Source organism: Vanessa tameamea, chromosome 12 (genome assembly GCF_037043105.1).
Source record: "Vanessa tameamea isolate UH-Manoa-2023 chromosome 12, ilVanTame1 primary haplotype, whole genome shotgun sequence".
Taxonomy (NCBI): Eukaryota; Metazoa; Arthropoda; class Insecta; order Lepidoptera; family Nymphalidae; genus Vanessa; species Vanessa tameamea.
The window spans coordinates 12131371-12157040 of record NC_087320.1 but is presented as its reverse complement, the minus strand read 5'-3'; the positions used below and the strand labels follow the sequence as shown (position 1 = coordinate 12157040).

General features: G+C 32.1%; 1 protein-coding gene across 1 annotated transcript in view; it reads left to right on the top strand.

The window, feature by feature from the left end:
- Window positions 1–5026: 5026 nt before the first annotated feature.
- The window catches only part of LOC113402350 (homeobox protein Hox-D11a-like), a 44265-nt gene continuing 23621 nt past the window's right edge, over window positions 5027–25670 (top strand). Inside the window, exon 1 of the mRNA XM_026642572.2 lies at window positions 5027–6030. Coding sequence (XP_026498357.1) covers window positions 5433–6030 — 598 coding nt within the window. The 5' untranslated portion in view covers window positions 5027–5432. The remainder of the gene's footprint in view (window positions 6031–25670) is intronic.

Here is a 25670-nt window from a genome sequence, read left to right as displayed (position 1 = left end):
ACCGTCATCAAGACGTCATTATTAAACGATTAAATTAGAACCTTATTCGTTTGTAACAAGGTTTGTTTTATTATTCTGTGTCGTTATCTTGTCTGCAGTTCGTGTGGTAATGTCCATAGCTCAGGTCTCAGCATTGGTTTTGTAGATTGGAATCATCTCATTTCTGTCATTGTTGAGAAAATTGGACGGCTTGTTGGATGACACAATTAAATTCGGTCTATGGTTAAATGTGTTCCGTTTTTCTGTTATCTTTGAGTGGAAAGAATAAAGGTCTTTGTGTCTTTGGTATTTGTGTTCTTAATATGTAACTAATTATCGCACGCGGTTTTGCTCACGTTCGAGGCAAGTCGTCAGGCATATGCCTCTTTTCTTCGAGTTCAAGCATGTTTCATACCAATTTGCATCAAAGTCCGTCTAATGATTTAGCAATATAAAGATACATTTACAGATAGACAAACAGACAGAGCTACTTTCGAATTAATAATATTAGTAAAGATAAAGCGTGGAATTAGTTTACTTGTTGACTTTCAAGGTACCTATAATATAATTTTATTTGTATGATATTTCAAATATTGGAGAAGAGCAGATAACACTTGGTGGTTAGAACATTGGGCAAGCTCGTCTTTGTACAAGCAATACTAAGTATTATTGTCTTTCGATCTAAATGATAAAACTCTCTACAAGCACAGAGGATATAATATCTTCAGCACCCAAAGTTTTGTGACGTATTAGCGATGTAATGTTCCCTACAGCGCCAATGTTAATAAGCGGTATACTTAACTGCTAGTTCAAATGCCCGTCCTCACTGATATTATATTAAAAAACAATATACTACGGATTTTTTAGATGATCATCTTTTGTTCCCAATTCAAACTTGCACGTCTTGATACCAATTGCAATGGAGATGAGAAGGCTTTGTACATGATATTATGATACGCTTAGTGTTTATCGCTTTCACGTTGTGATATTTTAGTCTAGTACAATCATATTTAATATACGACATAATCAAAGCTCAAACATTGTATGCATATGTAATATGTTAAATTTTTACTCATATTTGTTTATGTAAATTTATTTTGACATTAAACATAAAAACATAATATAAGACTGTAAAATTGTCGTAAGTTTGAAATATACCTGCTTTACCATTTATAATATATTTTAATTATATAATAACGGCTTTAAAATATAATGAATGAGCGCCATATTTTATATAAAAAAACTAAATAATTTTAAATATATGCTGTTTTACCCGAACTCCTATAGCTTTGCACTCAGGGAACAGCCATTTCCTGCACAAGTCAACATTCTTATTTGGTAAAATTTAAAATTAATCACACAGACATAGCTACGATTTCGTATTATTCAGGCATTTCGTAAGAAGAAACTCCAAACTCACCGCAGAAGACGAGCGTACAAAGTTAGAATGTGATGAGGAAGATTTAAAAGTTAGAGTTAGAATGTCGTATACATCGACTATAGCAATTATTCAATTTATAGGACACACGTATCAAAATGGCGTATCACCATAAGTTGGTCGTCAACATTTCACGATTGACATGCGATTTGAATTCTTAGAGAATCGCTTTGCTGATTGTTATGAAAGGGCAAGACCTTTGATGCTCACTTTAGGAAGTGTTAACACTGCATTACGTTTTTAATAATATTTTATTGGAGAACATGATGATTTATCGTGATGAACCTTCAATAAATGTGTTTTGAGTTTATGGTATTACAGTAACAGTGGGAACCACCTGAAAAGACATAGCATTGTGAAAAATATCTACTTAATATCTTAACCTGATCGTAAAATTAACAGCGCATAAACGCAGTGCATTCCTCACACCACCAAAACACCTATAATTACACTGGTTCTCACTATTTGGGAGAATAAATTCTGAATGATTCATAAATATATAGCACTAAATACCAAAATAATGCAGTTATATATTTCATTCAAGTCAGGTCAAGCAGTTTTAAATAGTCATATGTTCAACTACACAAATATCAATCTTGTGACGTAGGTGCCTTTTGTCATTACTCCTGTTCCTTTACTAGCGATATTAGTTACTAGTTCGCACATCGTTCGATCACCAAGAGAAATACTCTAGGCAGAAGAAATCAGTTGTCACCTTATCTATTTATTCGTTTGGCGTCTTTACAATGCATCCTAAGTTTGACTCTTGTCCTTCAAGTGTACTATTAATTACTATCATTTGACTACCTCATTACTTTAGTGGTTATATTGCCGCAGAGACCAAGGTCCTGGGTTCGAAAATTTATTAGATTTTTCTATCATAAAATTCTCAGTAAAAGCTCGTAGTTTGGAAGTTGCATTGTGTACACTCCCGCGCCTTTAAAAGTAAAGACGTTAATCCTGGGGCTAAAATATTTTGGGGATTTTGAGAGTCTGGGAATAGAGATTACACTTGTGTTTGCGCGCACATTTCTGCACTGTAATATGTCCTGCGTTCTTGGCTGGTCTCCTTTGAAATTGGCTGTAGTGGCTGAAATCGGTCGGCACGACATCATCATTAATTACTGCTGTGTGTAGTGTTCATAATAATTCGAATTAATTATATCATATAGTAATTGTCTATAATGAAATGGAATGTTCTAGTTTAAATGCCTTACGCAGACTCGTGCCGGTTGACACCACTAAGTTAACTGGTTAAGTGATAACGATTGTGTAGCAAGGGAAAAGCTATTCGCCGATTTCTAATACCAATTTGCTTACAGTCGGCAGAAGACAAATCATTAGTAACCGTATAAAACTTAATTTTAAGTAAAACTTATGAAAATTCGCCTGAATTCGGTATTCCATTCGGTGCTATGATATTTTTACCATTAACAATCGAAATCATATTAATGTCAAGATTAAAAAAACAATCAAAACGACAAATTTTTAGATATCTTTAGGAATGTATTTTCGTACAGTAGGTATTTCAATGAGGTTTCATAAAAATTAAGGAAAATAAATTCTTAGTAACATACCCGGAGATCAGAACTTGGCTGTGAACACTCCGGTACCTCAGTGACTCTCCGATTGAGTCGGCTGGTCAGCCCGCAGGAATATAAAAATCAAGGAATGATGTGCATCTATGTATCTGCAAACTTTTCTTGCACACTATTGTTAATATCTCCTGCGCAGTTTAAATGCTTTGAGTCGTTGAAATTCTGTCAAAAAGTACAAGATATAGTGGTTCTGACTGAATATCAACTAACAAATACTCTAACTAACATGTAAGTACCTAGCAATTTTAAAACACCAATTTTAAAATTTCGATTTTATAATTCAAGGAAATCAATGTGATTACATTTAAAAGAATAAACGAAATATTGGTGATTAAATATTCACTATCAATAATTATGAATTATTAATAAAAAAATACCTAAATATACATATTCCACTAAGTGAGGTTTTGTCGGTACTTATATGTACATAGGTATTTCTTGCCGAAGCGGTGATAGATTTTTTGACTGTAACTATCTTACAGATAGTTTCACCTTTAAAACCTAAAGTTCATGATATCATAAGATTCGTAAATATAAGCCAACGTATATTTACGATTCCGTGTCTTATTCTTATCAAACTTAACGATTAGCCAGGGAACTATTGGACAGTTCCCGCACCCGTGACTCCTCAAATGAGTATGGGTTAAGAGACCTGTCTAAGTTATGAGCCGAGTTTGACCGCAGAATTCCCATATACTTAATTTCTGTTTATAATTTTTGGTCACTGGGTGGTAAAGGAAAACATCGTGAGGAAATCTGCATTTGCCTAAATTTAATGAAATTTTGCCACATGTGTATCCCCCAACCTGCTTTAGAGCAGCTCGGTGAAATTAGCTCCAAACCTTCTCCTCAAAGAGAGAGGAGGCCTTAGCCTCTCAGAGGGACATTTACGGGATGTTACTTTTTCTTTTTTACCTTCATTTAAGGATTACCAGGACGTAACAGAAGTAACATGCCTTAATCTTATCGAAATTAGATATCATTCAGCTTACTTTTACTAACTATAGTGTAAAAAAACCAAGAAATTAATACTTCTATGATTCGTATAATGTATAAATCCGTTGGTCCAATGTCTATAGGCTTTAGTGACCACTTACCACCACGTCCGCCTATAAAATAAATAAAGTCAGTCCCTAAGATAATTAATAATTCTGTGTTAATTACTTTTTTGTCCCACTGGCCCATCTTGGCCCTAGGAGTAGTGGTGCAAAAAGCTTCATCAAAAGTATAACACATCGCCTTATTGCCTCCACTGGTGACAGGAGGGCTGGTTCGTTTTTTGCCCAGAGGATCGGAATTTCGATTCAACGGGGAAATGCTGCTAGCATTCTTGCCACCATTCCACGCGGTCAGGATTTGTACAGTACTTATTTTTAATTCATATTTGTATATATTTAATGACTGAATGTTAATAATTCTTATGTAAATAAAATACATATATACAAGCATAAAAAACAAATTTTAAAATATATCTATGACTGCTTATAATCACTATGTTAATATGCACTTACCAATTATTATTTTTCTCTGTATTTAAAATAATTTAAAAACATAAAACCCTTTAAATATCGAAGAGGTTAACATCCATTCGAAACAATGTAAGAGTTTTTGTGACTAGCTTTACAATAAAAATAATCTCGCATGATACAATTCGACAAAAGATTGTAACGAAATATAAATATATAGAAACTGCAACACTAATAATAAAGGAGAAAAAGGTAGCTGTTCACACCTTGAAATCGATTTACGTCACAAGAATAAATTGAAGCATTTCGCGTAAACGGACACCCGGAGCATTCAACACGATACGAAGTAAATAAAAAAAAACACTATAACTTGCATCCAGCCTCCCAGATTTGCAACTATTATCTCGCTCGGACCAATACAAAATGGAGAATTAAAACCAAAGATCTGATTGGTCGTAGCGATCCCTACATAAACGCCCCACTTCTAAACCACGCCCTCGTACCAAGTTTTCAGAACACCGCTCTACCTGTTCGCGAGCGACGAGCTCAGTCGCACCGCCGGCGCCCGAGGAATGTCTTAACGAGCCCTTACACCGTGACGCTCGACGAGTCTTTCCATAAAATCACGTTTCTTATCCGCTTATCGTGTCGCATCACTGACGAGATAATTCCGTCCCTGTCGATCGCAACGCTTCCGATAGCGTGAGATAGAGACGGAAGATCCGAATTTTAGGCGCGGTTGAGAAAAATTGTTTCGTTATACGTGAACGCGTTCAGTGTTCGTCGGTTCACCTGACGTGCGGACGATCGATACAACACGAGTACGGCGCAGCACTAGCCCGTTTAAAATTTAATCGCGAATTCCGAGACGGAGACGACCGCGCTTCACGCTCTCGCGTAGTGATGTGTGTTATGTAAAATCATTATCGATAGACACGGTGCGTGACAAACATGATGACTATGGACGTCGGGATGTACAACAATCAGCAGAGTGGGTACAACGCGGAGTACTATCAGCAAGGAGCGGCGTATCAGCCACCGTACGAAGGATACCACGAAGGGTACTATGAGCCAACACCTTACTACGAACCCATCATCCATGGTCAAGCGACACACGAGCCAGCTCCAGTAATAAGCACAGACACGGGACTCTGTTACACAAACTTGGACTATGGAGAACTGCAGCAAAACTACCCAATACACACGCTACCACCGCACCCTGAAGCGTTCAAGCACAGGGAGGAGTTACCCAGACCAGAAGAAATACACATGCACGAACACAAACTGGACAATCACTATTTGGAGACGAAGTACAACATGCATTTTGTCGATGACTCCAGCTTGCAATACAACCACGCCGGCTCCCCACTGCCGTGCGGGGAGTTCGATCCTTACTCCCCAAAGGAAGAGTTCGTAGGGTTACGAGACGGATTCCCTCGGGACGGAGAGATGCAAAACCATCATGTTGGTCATCAACCTCATCCGTCACACTCGGCCGTGCCAACGTATAAGTGGATGCAAGTCAAGAGAAATGTACCCAAACCTGCCGGTGAGTTAGTCTTGATCTATTTTGTGATTAACTAAGTACAGTAAATATAAGTTAAGTAAACTTCGACAGGGAATTACCTATATTCGATAATTTACAGGTATTACTTTAGTATTATTATTATATACATATGTTATACATAGTCGTTTTAAATTATATAACTAGATTTATACAAGATACGAACTCAAATAACTAATGTATTTTATCTTAACTCATACAGTAGCATTTAAAAATATAGGATATATAAGAAATAATAATATAATTATATTTGTTTAAACGTAAACCTGATAACATACAAATATAGATAAAATAAACAAAATAACTCTATTTAAGATAATTCGATATGTGTATTTAGGTATTTTAAAAAGTATCACGGGTTATGAAATATATAAATAATTTTTAAAATAATAATGAATGCATAGCGCATTCATTATTATTTATTAGATTAGTTTTACTTTAAATATATAAATATTGGCCGTTACATACCAATCAGACATACTCTCCATTTCTCTCCAAAGTCTGCCACTCACAACAGTATTACTAAACAAATTTTCCACTAATGTAACTTGATTATCGAGGATCCCCTTGTGAAGTACCGTAGTCCCGAAATGTCGAGGATTCCTCGATAAATAACTTTACATACTATTTTTTTCATGACATTAAATGTTACGGACATTTAATTAGAATAATAATATGGCATTTCATTATTTTATTAATATAATTATTTCATTGTATTTTAATGCATATTATATTTGAATATTGATTTAATGATGCGTCTATATTTGTGTAAACTTTGTTTACGGTATCCCGTAGGTTTCATTCTTTCAATATTGATATCAAAAGTACCCTATATGTGAAACACGATGAGCAAATAAAATAAAAATTCACAGTCTATAAACGACTGCTGAACTGAGACTATCTCTTCTTTTGGGAAAAAATCTTGAAGCTTATTCCATTATTCTGCTCTGGCCCAACGAATTCATGGATTGCACAAAATAGATTATAATAAAAACTCAATATAAGCTTGATAAATACTCAAAGGCTTTGCGATTTGAGCCCGTGTTTCCCGGTTGTTTGAACCACGTATCACGAGTTTATATTTGGTATTTCGACAAAGCGCTTTTGAGTTTTCATGTACTCAATTAGTCTTTATGATTCACAAAGTCTTCGTCGGCGAAGGAAAACATCATAAGGAAACATCCATGTGTAAGACAATTTCTCCAAAACCCTTCATCGGAGTAGTGTGGTAGGTTTAGCTTCAACTCGTCTCCTCAAGAGACTCTGTCCAGAAATGAGATATTTACGGGATGTTTCTCAAGTTTTTTTTACTTGATACCTTCGTAAGAACACTAACACGCAGCCTGTGTTAAGATCCATGTGTCTACACCATTAGGAATAGATTAAAAAGATAATTATAATTAATTAAGCTCCAATAATATTTAATATTGCTATTTCAAGAAGAATTTTCGCCAGTAACGTCAATATTTTTAATTTAAAACAAGGCACAACAGTTTACATAATAATTTATTACACTAAACTTCTTTGAAATTTATAAGTTCATATATTTTGGTTCAGTAGTATTCTCATTAAGACATTGCTATAAAACGTCTCCTCGTTTATGAATGTACTTAGATGGAAACGTTTAAAACTATTTAAAAATTCTGCTTTAATTACGCTATGATTTCATACATTAATATCGACATTATACGCCTCTGTTTCATAACGAAAGGAACCGGAGTCTTCCCGAAACAAATCAGAACTCCTCAACAAATAACGTCACTAAAAAAGAAACAGTTGATAAAGCTTAGAATATTAAATCTGTTAAAAATAAACATATTAATTAAGTAGCTATTTGTATTTCAATTATATTTAAATGCTAAAACTCAATTAGGCTGTAATTTTCCTAATATGTCAGAAACTGTTTGATTATTATCAATTGACGTGTGTATTAAATCAATTTATTAATTCAAGGCAAAACTGATACAGCCGTCTGTGCGTAGGTCAAACAATTAATTTTGAATAGATATTAATCTTGTCATTTAAATGTAACGTAAAATATTATAACATAATCCATAATATTAAAATGTCGATTAAGTCAAAGTATATGTATACCTCGTTGGTTTCGTGACTAGGTTATACGGCTGTAGATCCCGAGGTTCGAGGTTTGAATCCCTGATCCATTCAAGCTGCACTAAAACTGAACCACATCAGATTGACATTATTACAAAAACCCGCAGATTGACTTGAAAAACTCATATAATAACACAGTTTCTTTTTCAAAGATATACGATTTCGTTTGCTATAAAGATATTATTCACAAAATTTAAGTTACTTTAATTATAAGTTATACCTATAAGAAAGTAACTTATTCTCTTAATCATATTGTAGCTGGCTAGAACCCATCATGGCTGCATTCACTTTTTAAATATTATGTCAAATATCCGATACTGGAACGATTTTAGAAACTATTGGGCCCGCGTCAACAACTGTGAAAATTCTGCTATTATCAATTCAATTGGACGAAGGGTATAGAAACGCATACATTATACACAAAAAGCAATTGACTTATCTATTAACATGTTTATGAATTAAAATTTATACAAAATCACATAAACGAAATAAAAAATAAACATATGTATAATGTATACGAAGAGCTAAATGATAATTTAAAAATTATATTTAATGAAAATTTTTCTTAACGCAACTTTTCTCTCGTATAAAGGCGGTCTTATTGCTTTCCTGCTAACTTTTGATAAGAGGAATTTAAACGAAAAAAGAACCGAATTCAAATGATTCTCTTAATACTACTTCAAATTAATCATCACTAATTTTTTCAACTTAAATTTAAATATTAAAATTAAATAACACGTAATAAAATTGTCTTTGTCAAAGTTTTTTATATATTTGACAGTAGGCCATGTATCAATGGGGTCTATGCTGGAGATCTTTGATATAATAATAACGTGGTTAATAAATTAGTACTTACATAATACAAATAACTTAATAGTTATACTAATACATTATCAATCAGAGGTACTTGCCCCTATTTGAACTGGCGACCTTTATCTCAAATCCACGTGTTCACTGGATCAGCTCGGAGTTAATGAAAAAACTATATAACAGGTTATGAAATGTTGCTGGTGCTAATTTAAGCGATGACGTCGGCTCATTGAAATAAAAACACTTAATTAGTCAAGATCCTAACGTAGTGTAATTAAAACGTTAAAGTTTGAATTGTAGACATCCGAAATTATAGTGATTATTAATAAATTGAGTATATCTGGGTAATAGTTATATAAATGTCGCAGCCAACTAGTTAAATTAGCCATTGAATGAAACGACTAACCAGTTTACTAAGCGCCGTTCACATCGACATGACCAAATTATTTTCTCATTAACACAAATTAACTAACATTTTATTTAACAATAATTAAACGACTTCAAATTTTCATTGGATCAAAAGTATACACTCTCGAACAAAAATATATTTACCAAATCAAATCATAAAAAAATTAGTCCTGAAATAAAAGTTTTTAAAAACAATATTATAATTGATAACCATATCGTTTTTTTGAAATCGGTTGAATAGAATACAAAGCTTTGGTTTATTCAATAATCAAACGCTTCACACAATTTATAGATAAAGCCCTAAATGTTCAAGGATATACTAAGGGCATATGTATACGATAAGTTAATAATGTATATAGTTGTCCTTAACATCTTCTTTTTTTAAATCATACCATCAAAGTCAGTATTAAAGAAATACTATATAATTCCTTAATGGTAGGGCCTCGTGCAAGCCCGGCTGGGTAGCTTCATATGTTCACACTTATAATAGCAGCAATATAGTATTGTGGTATACCGACTTAAAGGATGAGTGAGCCAGTGTAAATACTATAAGGAATATAGCATCTTAGTTCCCAAGATTGGTGGGCCATTGCCCGTCTAAGTAGGTTGTAAAATAAAAATTACATTTTATCTCTAAACACAAGTGTAAAGGTTTTCTCATTACATGTTGCTTTATACCGTTAAACTATCAAACACATTTATGAATAAATCTATGTATATAAATAATAAAAAGTACAATTTACTGAACTTACACGCCAATAGAAGAATTATTTAGTAGAGACGATTTTAAAATAATGGGTCACTAACGTGATCAAAGACGACTTGATCGAAATGACGAATAGATCATGAGGTGGACGATTGGTTATTTTTAATCCATCCAACGTTTGTTTCTAAGAAGCTTCGACAGGTTTCAATACAACGTACCAAAGATAAGTGACCAATTTGAAGAAAAAAAAATGTATATATTTAAAATAGTTAGAGAAATGAGCCTCGTGTATAAAATACAAACTATACATTACCAATACGCGAACAACTTTGGGAACTTTAATGTTGTATTTTGTGTCTGAAATTATTACACTAGCTGACTTATCTTTCTTCCAAAGATTAAGAGCCACTCATTAAATAAGTAATGAGTACCCTACCCCAAAATTCGTAGAATGCGATTAAACAGTATAATATTTGTTGCAACTCTCAGAAACACTCATTTAACAGAAAATAACAATTATAAACGCGTACGAAATAAAAAAAAAACAATGTACTATCATAAAATAATAAACATACCATTATGTGTCAGGGTTACTGTATAGTACACAAAATATATTATTGTATAATAAACAAAAGTTTAAAAGAGATTTTTATGTCTTAAAGGCATATATTAGTGTTACACGATCAAGTAAAAACGTCATCAAAATTCATAGATATAAATGGTGATGTTTCCTGGAATTTAAAACACGCACTTTAAAAATACGTTAATACAAATAATAAAATATATAATAATAGTATATCTCGTACTAGAGTTACAGAGAGAGACGGGGAGATGAGAAAAAGAAAATATATTGTAATGATATACTTATTGCAATTGAGATAAACATGACGCTTCTGAAATAATGAATAAATTAATTATATAAAATTTAGCTAGATGCTATCGCTGGTAAGATAACTTTACAACTTGAAGGCATTTTTCTCTCGTTCGTGTAACCGCAACCTTTGACATTATGTCGAAAAATCGTACACAGAGAATACGAAACTACGATATTTCGATACTTCGAAACAATAAATAAAACTCGTCAATAATGTCGTAATTCTACATACTGTTGGAATAAAACAAAAACTTTCCTCACAATCAATGGTTTATTTATTTATTATTGTTTCACAATCAATACTGATACAAAATTAATTGTGTGCTTGATCCTTCCATTCTGACAATCAAAGTAAGAATGCCAATTTATAGGCTTACTCCTAGCATTAAACGTTTACACCCCTCCTTCCACTGTAGCAACATCCGGTTTTGATCTATTTTAAAATACAAATTAGTTTAGTAACAACACAAGTACAAATTAGTAACAATTATTTAAATCGAATTATTTCTACTGATAATTTAATATATAAAAACAATAAAATATGATCACATTAAAATAAATATGCTAACAATACATAAGACAGTAACTTCTTCGTATACTTTTATTGCCGTGCCTCGGGAAGTACGTAAAGCCAGTGATCCTGTACCCGATCTCTGGTCATGTTGTCTTCTTAAGATACGAGATTATGAGAGTGAGGGAATAGACTCCTTTGTTTCACTCAAACTTATGCACTTTATTATATCTTAGACGGTTGCAGCTTGTCTGCATGGGAAATGCATTTATGTCTATGTGTGTGTATTCGTACATGCATTATTCTACACAAGTTCATTTTTGCACTTCCTAAAGTTGGCTCGTAGATTGAATGACAATTAAAAATGACCTTCAACAATGACCATGCTATTTGTACAATATCATTGACTGCGTATAATAAAGTAAATATTAAAAAAAAAAACAAGTACAATTTCTCAAGACTCGATAAGTAAAAATGATTTACAAAATATAAAAGACATATTATAATAATTACATAATAACACACGAGGTCAGCTCCGTCATTATGTCAAAATTACACTACGTCAAATTATTTGCTCGGATGTGTCGGCCGGGCCGCGTCGCAACCTCTGACCGCGCTGACGCTCACTGACAGACAGACCTGCATTCTACAATCCACACTGGTTCCGTACTCTAGATATAAGTGGGACTAGACACATTTATACGTTTTGAATTTATTTTCTATGATATAGGTAGACGAACGAGCAAATAGGCCACCTGATGGTACGTGGTTACCACCGCCCATAGACAAAGGCGCAATAGAAATATTAACCATTCCTTATATCGCCAATGTTCCACCAACCTTGGGATATAAGATGATATGTCCCTTGTGCCTGTAGTTACTCTGGCTTACTCAACTTTCAACCGGAACACAACAATACTGGGTACTGCTGCTTGGCGATAGAATATCTGATGAGAGGGTGGTGCCTAGCACAAAGCCCTACCACCAAGTAAATGAAATGAAGGTACCTTACATTTGTTTTTGTACATACAACATTTGTTACTATAGTTGTAACAGACGTCTAATTGGTTCAGTGAAAATTAAATGTTATATTAAATTCACAATTAAGTAACATACAGTCTCTATTAATAAATACACGATAAAATACTAAATGAGCGTGATGTGTGATTTTAATTATAACATTTATATGATATACGAATCTAAATATCTTATTTGTGAATCGGTTTTCGATATTTCATGAGATACGGTGAGCTTACAGAATAGGACTGAGGGATCTTAGAAGAAACCGTCTGAATAAAATAGTTTTTATAAACGAGTAAAAATAATTTAAGAATTCAGATTTTCAAAATTTAAAATTAAAAAATAGTTTAATTTATTCTGAGCTAAAAAAAGCATAATTTAATGTCCAATCACATATCAGAATAATAAACTTAACCGAAATAAAAATAAAACAATTCACCAAACACATTTATTAAACGAAATATTTCTACATATTAAAATATTGAATAATAATCATTAAAATATTTAATAAACTCCGATCACGTGTAGTTACTCCCACATTTCTATTCCGATTAATGATCGCCATCGGATAGATAAGACGTCACAACACGTGACTTACAGCCGTCAAATAACAAATTTAAATGGACCCATGGATGAATGGATGTATATGTCAAGCTCTAAGCGAGGTTCCGTAACATATAACAAGTATTTCGACTGGAAAGGTACAAGGAAATGTCTTATGCATACTAGACAGCACTTAAGACGATTATTGATTGAAAAAGGTCTTAATTCAATCAAAATTACTGTAATAATATACTTTATTCGAATTACAATTAAAACGATTTTTAATCGTTACGTAAATAAAATAAAAAAATACGTTATACTTATTAAATATAAATGTTTAAAGAGTTTTATAAAGATTATTAGTTATGTTTCGCGTTGAGTGTGTTCAGTGGTTACACATAAATTTCTTTATAATAGACACTATGATGATGTAGTGTAGGAGTTTTACTATAACACAGCCTCTTGTACTATAATACTCAAAACTTACCGCATACCAGTGTAGTAGCGTGACGTGCTTTTGTTTTTAACCAAAAAGGAATACAACATCAAGACACTTAATTTTTTTTTATTAAACTCAATATTCGAAGCGTCTTTTCTTTTTATTTTCTCACCCCCATCCCCCCACCAAAGGCTTAATTTATTTTATTGGAACGAAGCTCTTTTACGTGACTTACAGTAGAATGGCGGCAGAAGTCGCGTTAGGAAAAAGCGTTATGGACCAATCATTTGCCGTCTCTTTCCCTTTTTCTTTGTCTCTTTCTATTATAGGCGGTTTTACTTCTGGTATTGTTTTAATTCACACGCGATTTTATTTATTGTCATTTATTTATTCTCTAACGTTTTTAATTTACTTCATTGTGTCTGTTATTTAATACATGATATATAACGAGAGCAAATTCCTTCCAAACAGATGTCCTTCCTATACCTTTCGTTTTTTTATTTCCTTTACAAATAATCACCTTAAAACACACACACACACTTAAACATAAGGAAAAAAACTTAGCTGATTAAATATAGTGATTATAAGTAAACACAGGATGGATATAATACTAAAACATATTAAATCGAAATAATTTAAAACGAGAAAAACAATAATAAATTAAATAAAAACAATATAGAGTATTATTTAAATTAAAACAAAATTATATTAATGAAATAATATAAATATATTTTTATACTGTAACTATAAAAGAAGCATGTGTTTGCTACTTCTCATTTTTGCTTACTTCTTCCTGAACGATTCTAAGTATTGTTGTATAGCGGTAGAATATCTGATATGTTAGTGATACAGAAGGGCTTGCACAAAGCTTTACCGTTACCACAAGTTAAATAAGAATATTGTTAAACATTCGGTTCTGGGATTAGTATAAATAACATCAACCCTCATTCTTCCATATACAATTTTAGTGTATATTGATTAATTTGTATTGTAGGTTATTTAACCATTCGTTCAATTGAAACTAAACATTACAGGGTTAGTGTGAAATATATCAATCTATGTTGTTCTCTATTATGAAAAGATACACTTCAGTTGCCAATATATATATTGTAAAGTTAACAAAATATGTCCAAAATAAATTCCGGAATGAACACGATCACTTCCTTTATTTTTCCCTTGACTTTACATTTTTCTTATGTTTTTCCTTCCACGCTCAAAACCGAATGAATCAAATTACCGTATCCTCCTTCCCCGCACACATTTTTGTTGCCATCCACAAAATATAATTACCGGCAGTCAAAAATCTTTTATTGTTAATAAAAATATAAAAATAAATTGAAAAATAATAATTTAAAACATTAAATAAAAGTCGGCTTACAATATATAAGTGATTCTGATATATCATGATCAACTCACAATAGATCACAAACGTTAAATGTCAGAATGTGATATGCCACATTGATCATAATAATTATAAAATGTATAGGATACACGTATCAAAATGGCGTATCAATTTAGTCATTAACATTTCACGAATGAGAGCGAAGTAACTACTTACAGAATCGAACTACTGCTAAATAATCTCATAGTTTGAATTAGCGATAATCATATAGTACGTACGACAAAGCCAGTAAAACAACGGCAAATCAAAAACCCTTACTGACCACGTTCCCTTGTTCTGTCGACGGTGGGACGAGCGAAGTCGCGGTCAGGAGTAAGCCGTTTGTTATTGGAACGGTTTGCGTAACACGCAAAGCTAATCTTATTTCTATCTGTATTTGCTTCTATAATTACACGCAAGGTGGAATTGGGGGCGAAGTACAACGCAGTGTAACTTATTCGATACGAACTGTATGGTATTTGGATGTAGTACAATCCCATGGGAACCTTTTCTATGTTTAATTGGGTTCGTTCATTTCTTAATTATTAATTTATCGCCAAATAAAATTTATTGTTGTGTTCCAATTTCAAATAAAACACAAATGGTCAGTCAGTAATATTTCTTACAATGCACCTAATATCAAGTTGACCATTTTTTTAACAAAAATTGTGCAATTATAATTTTTTTTTTTTTATATCATTCGATTTTCAAATGAGAGGAATTTCATCATCGTTATCGATGTCACTTTCTTATTTTTCACAATCGAATCCTGTACTGAATGAAAACCTTATAAAATCAATGAAATTAAATGAAACACTATTTTAACCTCATAATATATGTTTAAAAATACAGATCATTACGATAAAAATGCGTAAATAATTCATATGAATATAAAAATACTTAGTATATCGTAAAAAAATACGGTAATTTTACGTTACGAGTGCTTAACGCGGTGCTCAAATGAAACAGCGACGTGTTTTCCCTTTTTGGACGAATATTTTACCGTAAGTGTAAGTAATCTATTTGTTAAAAACAATTTAAAAATGACGAAAATATCGAGATAAACTCAACGACTGACATAACAGCACACAATTTTTCAATCCTATCTCACCCTCGCAGGTGGATTAATTTCTCAATAGTGTATTCGCCCCACAAATTATAATATAATTAATTAAAAGAAGTAAATAGAACAAGTGAGAAATAAGTTATGTATCGTAATTGCACGATGTTTATTCATGTTCGTACATAAAAAATCATTAAAACCGGTTAACAATCGCACAACTAACGCTAACGGCGTAGACACAATAAAATTCACAATAAAATTGGACCGAATCGATAAACTTCCTCTTCGACTGACAAAATTACAAAAGAAACGAATAATATTTTTAAATTCGAAATTGATTTAAGATTGTTAGTTAATAAAATTTAGTAATCAAACAATAACATAATATAATTATTTAATTTTGTATATATTTTTCTTAGTTTCATGATAATACAAATCCAACTTTAAGTGAATCTAATTTTGTGGAACTGAAGTACCTACTTGTGTAGGACAAAAGTCCCAAAATTAACTTAAAAAAAAAAGTTTGAAAAAAGAAGTTCGTTAATAACATATTTTCATGATTAAATTTTCAGATATTTTGAGAAACAATTTAGACATTATATGTTTTTCTACACAGAATATAATTATCAGGCAGCAATATTTTATTTCATTCGTCCTTAGTAGTATGTTTTAGTTAAATTAGTAAGAACATTTAAAAATTGTTAAGTAATTAGTGTAGATATAATGCTTATATTTTTCAAATAAAGATTATTATTATTAATTGAATAGTTACAACTATTCAATTAAAACAAAGAAAAAAAACAGCTTACACGCTGGCTCAATATTTTATTCCTTTATCACATACGATGACAAAAAACTTCCTATCCGTGTAATCGTGAATTATATATAGAATTTACCTTAAAGTTCTATTCTACCGCTGCGTTGACTCAAAACGCTGGTCACCATGACGCTGCTCGGCGGCTATAAAACCATATTAAACGCGTCGCTCACACACGACGCGCGACGTTACAAATTGCTGTAATTTTGTGCCAGCAACGCCTCTGATCCGCCAATAAAAAGAACTTGCTACTCATTGGGGACAATATTGAGTAAATATTTCTGAAGAAATGTTTCGTGGATAAATTTATTATTGTAACTGCAGCTATATTTCTTTCAGTGACGTCATGGTTTGTTGGATTTTTTTATTTACTTATTTAACTTACACAATATTTTTTTGTCAGATCATGGACAAAACGCAGAGGTTTGTTCTCGATGCGATCTGCAGTGTTCATGTTCATTTTTGACAGTAAATAAATTTATAAAGTATATAATACTTGAATACATAAATATTATTATCATAGAAAAGTTAAACAAGTATATATTTAATATTTAGCTACTGGAGAAATTAGGACCACGTGGAATTGTGACAATAACACTAGCAGCATTTTTCGATAGCATCACATTCCTATCCGCTGATCGAAAAATAAATCAGCCATCCTCTCACCGGTGCAATAAACTATACGTTTACATACAAGTCACATGAATTTCCAATTTAATTATAAAATATAAAAACATTCTAATATCTAATCTTTCAAACCACTTCGAGATTATATTTAAAATATTAACAATAAAATGATTTTACAAATCTTCAAAATAACTTATCAATATTTGCAAATGAGAATGTCTTTAATAAAATCACAATTTGATGTGTGAGTCATTGCGCATGCGTCGAACTCGAAGCAGACCACACCTGAAGGACGATCTTATCTATTTTGCCACAATGTTCATGCACCAGCCATCAAACCTCCAGGGATATCTTGCATATTTAACAAAGTCACTTCACAAAGAAACTTCAAGCAAATACCAACCTTAATCGCTTGACAAAAAGTACTAATCGATACTATCGAAGTGCAAAATAAAACTTGTCGAAGAAAGGATATCTCACGTTGTCATTTTCTGGTTGAAGCCTGTCGCATGACGTACATAACTTACAGATATGGATGTCACAGATTGATTTTCATCTTTAACTATATTGGTATAGAACTGAAAGTTGAATGAACAGCTTTTTTTGCATATAATCTTAATTTATATCGACCTTGGCAAGGTCAGAGAATTAAATTAACTATAAGAAGAGTATCTTCGGTTATGACGTGAATAATACATTCACCTATTTAAAGACATGTTCAAAGCCATTCCATATAATTTTGAAGTATCAATCATCAGCTATAACTATCCCAACATGGCCAACCAAAGATTGGCCTATTGGGCCAATAAACGAAAGGTGATAACATCAAACCTCCTTAGTATATACCAACGAAACACCTTTTTCCTCCGTGGTACAGATAAATTATCGCAACGAACTGTAAAATGGTATAACGTGGATTCTATTTAAAGTTCTCCAAAAAAATAACTCTTATATTACAAGACGATCGGAGAAACACACTAAAAAATCAACTAATCTCAAATAATTTCTATATAATATACTGTTTTTTTAAAGTCTTTCTAACTCAATAACTTCTTAAAAGGTCAAAGAAAACATAAAAGGTTACAGGGTCAATAAAAGATCCATTAGGTGCGTTATAAATAACGTTATTTCAATAAAATCCTTCCTGCTACATATATTAACATCGCATTTACTAAATGGCATGGAACGGGAACCAACCAACTAATCCCGCTTTATCCAAACAGCAACCGTAACAAATTGACGTTGTAAATTCATAACGATTTATTCACATAATAGCACTAAGAGCTTTTACGTAGTCGGACTGTTCATTAGTAATAGTAAGCTAGGTAAAGTGGCTAGCTCTAATAACCCTTGCAAGTCACCTGCATTAACCGAGGAAGTGGGGTGTGGTACAATTCAAAGGCACTCGAGTTATGGTATTTTTATGCATATATAACAAATTTAAAAAGTTTATTATCAATAAAATAATCAAAAAATCATTTTATTCGGTAAATGAATACTTTTTAGAAAAAAAGCCTGGATTTGGACTGATTGAACAATAATTGTGATCATCATTGTAAATCTGTTTGAAAAGAGCTAGAAGCTGAAAGAAGAAGAAGATGCTCTCCGAAACGGTGTTTGTGTTTAAATATTGACGATTCAAAAAGGCTTTATTGAAAGGTTACTTAAATGTATTTTACATTTGATTAAAGCTTTCTGCCGTGATGGACTCGACTAAATTGTATCAGTTCGATTCCAGGATAATCTCATTAGTATATATAATATTGAAACAGTATCGACTTCAAATTATCTTCTTTAATATGCGGGTAAATGCATTACACTACATCGTTAAAGATAAAACTTGATTCCTTAGAAATTCAGTGAAAGTAAGTTTGAATTCATATAACACATAGATTAATTTCAAACTTGCGAAATGTCTGATCGTTAATATCCTTGCATGACAACAATCCTCGCTATCAAAAGTATAAACCGTTGTATCCAAGTTTTATCCATGAAAAGATTGGTAACAATAATCTTCTATCTAGATATTAATCTAGAACAGAACATTAATTACTGATGCTCGGCATTAGAATCATTCATGTGTGAACAAAATCATACTAGAAGAAGAATCGGTAAAGATCTACTGGCGGTTATCTATAGCAATATTTATATTTCGAGATGACAACAATCATGTCGCTGACTGTACGTTTTAGAACCAAATCGCTTATTTCCTGATGCACACCCCAAAGCGTAGCAAGTAAACCGATTACGGGCGAGTGGGCCGCCGTATCTCGCGATCATCACGCGACCACCCTCACGAACCACATTCGGCGTTGGTAATGACCCCACCGTCAGCGTCACCACTAGCCACCGTTACACACACGTGTGTCACAACGTACCAGAGGATTAACGTGAAATTGATAAACAGTTTAATTACAGCAACGGTTGGATTACGTTGTGTATAAATGGGTGACTTTGCTCGTTTACAGTTTCGACGAAATTATTATAAAAATATATATGTTCTTAAATCCGAGAGTTTTTTTATTTAATCTTATAGGCAACTTAAGATAAAATGCTTAAAAAGCTAGAAGGAATTATAACCAATGTACTTAAATGGCTTTGTTTCCATTATGTTGCATACATAGGAATAACTTTTGAATAATTTGTATATAAACTGCTAGGGATTCGCCCCGGGTTCCCATTTGTGGAATTAAGACGTTGTACCCTATAGCACTCGGGATAATGTAGCTTTCTACCAGTGATTTTTTTTTAATAGAATTGGATCATTATTTCCGTACATACATACAAACAAACAAACCTCTTTATAATATTACTATTTATTAACAACGCTTATTTAATACATAAATAAAAAAAACACTCAAACCAAAACAAAATTATGAATTAAAAACGAAAAAAAAACTCTTAATAGAATTGTAACAATTGATATATCTGCTTGTACAAAAATTACATAATAAGCAAATGAAAGATCATTGCTCTGCAAATGCTCAATATGTTTTTATAGTCTATAACCTATATAAAATATATCATATATAAAACTCAACGAACATTACTTGAACACCAACCTATAACTAAGAATATATTAATGGGAATTATTTAAAAATAGTATTAATGAGTATTATATTGACATCAAATAACTTGCTAACGCGTTTTATAATAAAATTTAAAACTTTTTTTTTACCTAAAACGGCCTTCTTATGGGTCCGTTCTTTGTAAGGTCAAAATGTTCCTAAGAAGGCCAAACTAACAATTGTTATCAATTACTTTTTTTTAACAGTGAGATTCTTCAAAATGTTGTTTTACAATGGTCTTATTCATTTTTTGAGCTCAAGCTGGGTTCATTAGCTGGGGTTTTCTTATTGAAATAGATGGGTTTCGAGCCATTTGTATCCAGCGATTCTTGTGCATATATATTGAAATGTTTCTTGATTTTAAACCTCTTAAAAAATAAAAAGACTTGTTTCCTGATAAATTTAGGCGTAAGCGGTACACCCAGTTTTGCAAAATGATTGATTCGCTGTGATAAATCCTCGTCTAATTGTTTTGTCAAAATAATTTTAAAAAAGAGTCTATTCAATATGACTTAAAAGTTAATAAACCTTATAAATAAAAATATTATGAATATAAAACATTGTTTTAACTGTAACGGTACGTATTTATAACTAAAAAGTAACTGTTCATATGTTATATGGTTTGTAGAAGTTCCTTGTAAGGCCCATGAACCCTAGCAAGGCCAACCGTCAAATTTTTGATTGGCCTTATAAGGAACCAACGGCTTTCCTAAGACAGTACCAATATTTTAACTTATATCGAGGCAAAACTATTTTATTTTTCTGAAATACCATAAACATATCCTTATACGATAATTTACAGTAACAAATATGAGATAATAATACGTTATTAAACTAAAAACCTTTATTTTTCTGTGCGCGCGATTAACAATTGTAGCGTCGACGACAAAGTCTACAAAGCATGAGATCGCACAGCCACAATATCTGCGCATGCGCCTTGCCGCTGCATCTGTGGCCTTGATTTTGATGCATCTTAGTGTATAGTAGAAGGAATATGTCTTTACATGTCAATAACTATTATATATATAATAATGTTAATCGAACAAACAGTTTCAGGGGTGTCGTGATGATCGTATTTCACTTAAATAAATAACGTAACATAAGGATTTAGTTACCATTCATTTGTAATTATTTTATACTCGATACTACTAATGCATTGGTCGTACGACGTTCGATTACTTATAATATAGGGACGTGAATAAGCCTATACATTTTTAAACTTAATATATTAAAATAAAATATATTTAACGTCGAGCGAAGCCGGTTAATATTGTCGTCGATAATATTTTTTCATTATGAACACACTAACATTTAGCCCACATACTAACGAAGATACGAACGCATTCTGTAGATAAAGCCTTAAACCATTGTCTCGAGGTGGGTCAGGAGATAGCAGCGGAGAGACGGACAGATGGCGTGGGAGTTTATGGTGGATTAATGTTGAATAAATCATTTATCGCGGTTTAGGGATCCGTTGAGAGCAATGAATAACGATCAGTTCTAATATAAATGATAGAAGTTACTTGCGTCGATATATAACAATATACGTTTATAATTTATTGATATTAATTATTTTATTTTTTAGTTCCATTGTTTTCGTTTTTCCTGCCTCTTAGAACGAATAAGTAAATTGATTTAAAAACAAAAACATAGACGTATAATTGGGTTAAAACAAAATATTTAGAATTATTATTTACAGAAAATTTAACAATTCTTTTGATATATATGTCATAGGTAAAGCGTGAAATCATTTGTAACGAAGCTTTATAAATAAAATGTGTTACAAAATCATTAAATTTAATTAAATTACACATCCATAGATAACGATCGTAATGGACCACGTGGTGGTCTGTTGACACCACCGCCCACATACATTGGTGCCATGGGTAATTCAAACCCTTCCCTACATCGCTGAAGCGCCACCTTTGGAACTAAGTGCCTGTAGTACCCAGGCTCGCTCACGTTTCGAACCGGAACACAGTAATACTAAATATTGCCTTTTGGCGGTAGTTTACATGATGAGTGGGCTGTACCTCCCCAGACGGGCACAGTTACAACGATACAAGGCGTATAATATTTTTATTAACAAGGAATAACGATCGAATTCGACCAAAAAGCGACCACCCAATACACATAACAAGTCGCTCATAAAAATTCGCATTCTATGATTTCGAATTTTGTTCATCAAATCAAATTAGCGGTTGAAGCTCGTTTATTTACTCATTAAATAACATCGTTCGCTCGTAATGAGATTGAGATTACATATAAACAATGATTACAAACCTCAACAGTGTAAAACAGAGAAATATTTAAAAAAAATTAAAAAGCATGGAACGTTTATCTATGTGTTTTTTAAAATTTGATACGTATAAATTTTGAAAAAGTGAAAACGCGACTAAATTGCCTTTTAAGTAAACTATTGTATAGTTGTTCATCCTCAAATTATATACTATCACAGATTCTAGTTTGTAAATCATATTCCTGAATTTAAATCTTATTAAAACAAATACAAAACATATAAAAATATATATATATATATATATTATAATATTTGTAAAATTAGAAAACATATATATTGACATTTTTATCATACGGAACATACTGTTATGTAAGCGATATCAAATATCTGTCAATTAAAAGTTTATCCACTAATACTATTAGGGGGGGATTACTTGGCCGCTTCTTATATCCATGATAAGTGCTTTCTAAAACTAATAAAGCGATGACATTCGGTAAACCAGCTGCGCACTATAATGCGAGTAATGTATTTAGCAAAATAATAAGACTCTAAGTAACATATGAACTATAATGTTGTAACTGATGTGTTCCTTTATTGAAGGTGGTCTGTCTTACAGACAATTTTATTAAAGCAACAAGACCACTTATATTTAACTAGTTGTCGCCTGCGGCTTCGCTCGCGTTTTAGAGGTCGTCAGGTGGTAGGTGTACAAAACAACCTATGTCCTTCCTTGGGGTTCAAACTTGCTTCAAATTTTCAAAGTTCAAATTTGGACACAATTCCATTTTTCTAATTCAGTTCAGTGGTATGGCCTTGAAAACATACAGACAGGCAGAGTTACTTTCGCTGTTACAATATTAGTATATATTTCTTTGTTTAGACGAGTTATTTTGAGTAAAATTTGCAAAAAAAACAAATAATCTATCTGATCCTATCTTAACAACAAAATTAAAATGAAAAAAATATATATTCGCAACGTCCTTGAATTTAAATTAGTCTACACTGACTTACTACATAAAATAACCAATTAATTAACTAATACTCATTATCGCTAATGAGTATTAGTTAATTAATTGGTTATAAAACAAAACATCGATAACAGATATTAATAATAAAGTTATTTTTGTATACATTTCATTCGTAATAAGAGTGCCAGTCACATTACTTAGAACCTATTACTTAGAAAAATGGAATTGTGTTCAAATAGAACGTTCTCAGAATATACAGATCTTAAAATCGGTGCCGACCTTCCAAATCTAAAGGAATACATAATAACTAAATTGTTCCAAGGAACAATTTTTGTAAACCTATGCGGAGTCATCACGTATATCATAACCAAATGTTATTCGAAGAGAACCAAAAATTTGTACTGTTATTTAGGAACTCAACATTTAATATCAGGTGTTTTGCAACTGATCGCAATGTTTGTATACTACGCGTTATCAGAGTATAAAATGGACTCAATATTGCAAGTGTTATACCAAGCCGTAACATATTTCAATCTCTTAATACCGCTATGGACAACGATCATCGCACTTAAAATGTTTTCCGACCTGTACATCTTCAACGGAGCTGAAATTTACACAATCAAAGGAGCCAGTATGTTTACAATTGTGTCCGTTTTAATCATGCAATTTTATGAAGAACTTTTAATATTCTACTTCTATTCAATATGTCTTGAAGATTTCTCACTGATACCAGCGATCAGAATGACAACGATATCTTTAGTGATGTCCGTGACGATTGTAATTTCTTTATTTATATTGGTATATTGTGTTAAATCAACCAAATATCACCGAAAAACACCTTTACTGTTCCTCGTTCATTTGCTCGTGTTAACGTCTTGTGATTGTATTTTAGGTGTGTTCAAAGTTCGGTCTCGTGTTCCTGATGATATTGTTTTCGGTGATGTTCTGTCGCTCTGGGCAAGATTGATTTTTGAAATGGTTTGGTCAGTTTTAATCATATTCTTGGACGTGCCGCTGTCTGGCAATGAAATTAATTAATGATTGTTTCACATTATATAATAATCAGATTTCTTATTTAATGTACAAGAAGGTTTGAATTATAGAGTTTCTATATAAAGGAAATAAAAAGAAATAAATAAATTATGTAATAAACAGATATAGACTATATTGAGTATAGAAAATATATTTATTTTATGTAATGTAAATTGAAACTGCGAAGCATAGCTACTTGTTTGATAATATTATTCTATATTTTTTAAAACCTTTCCCGAAATGCGCTGGCATAAGTCATAATCATGAAGGCATTAAAGAGATAATTTCTCCTTTATTCGCATATGTACATATAATATTTTCATTAAATAATAACTGTTAAATTAACCATTTAAACCATCAACTATAATGCGAACATTATCGTTAGGAATTTCTACTAATTTAATATATATATTCGTAAGTAATATATATATATATATAGACGGTTAGAACATTTGAATCTTAGCCGAAGAGTGCATGTTTAAGCCCGGTCAAGCACCACATCATTTTTGTGTGCGTAATTTGTGTGATACCAAATCGCATTGGAGCAGCACGATGCAAGGTCTACCTTCTTAAGGCCTTATTCCAGTAGTAGTCACTTTCCATCAGGTGAGCTTCCTGCTATTTTGCCACCTATGACATAAAAAAAAAGTAAAAAGTTTAATCCTTATTGGTTAATAAAGGGCATTCAGGTACATTTTGAATTAGCTGTGTTTTTTGTGCAATAAATTCAATACTAAAATACGATAAAATTGTTATACCATAGTTAGCGTGCAACTAAAGACGCTTTAGTTATCGTAAAGGGGGCTCAAAGTACAATTTCAAAAATCATATCTAAATTAAAAAAAGATAATCATAAACAAGCGCCATTTTCTTCAACTACTGTAAATAATCGACGTGCGTCACACGGTTTAAAAAAAAATTACTTGCAGAAAGATCGTTTATCTCTGATAATCGCAAATTGGACAGGTTCGGACGGATTACATATCGGTGTTTGTAGCCACTTTAAA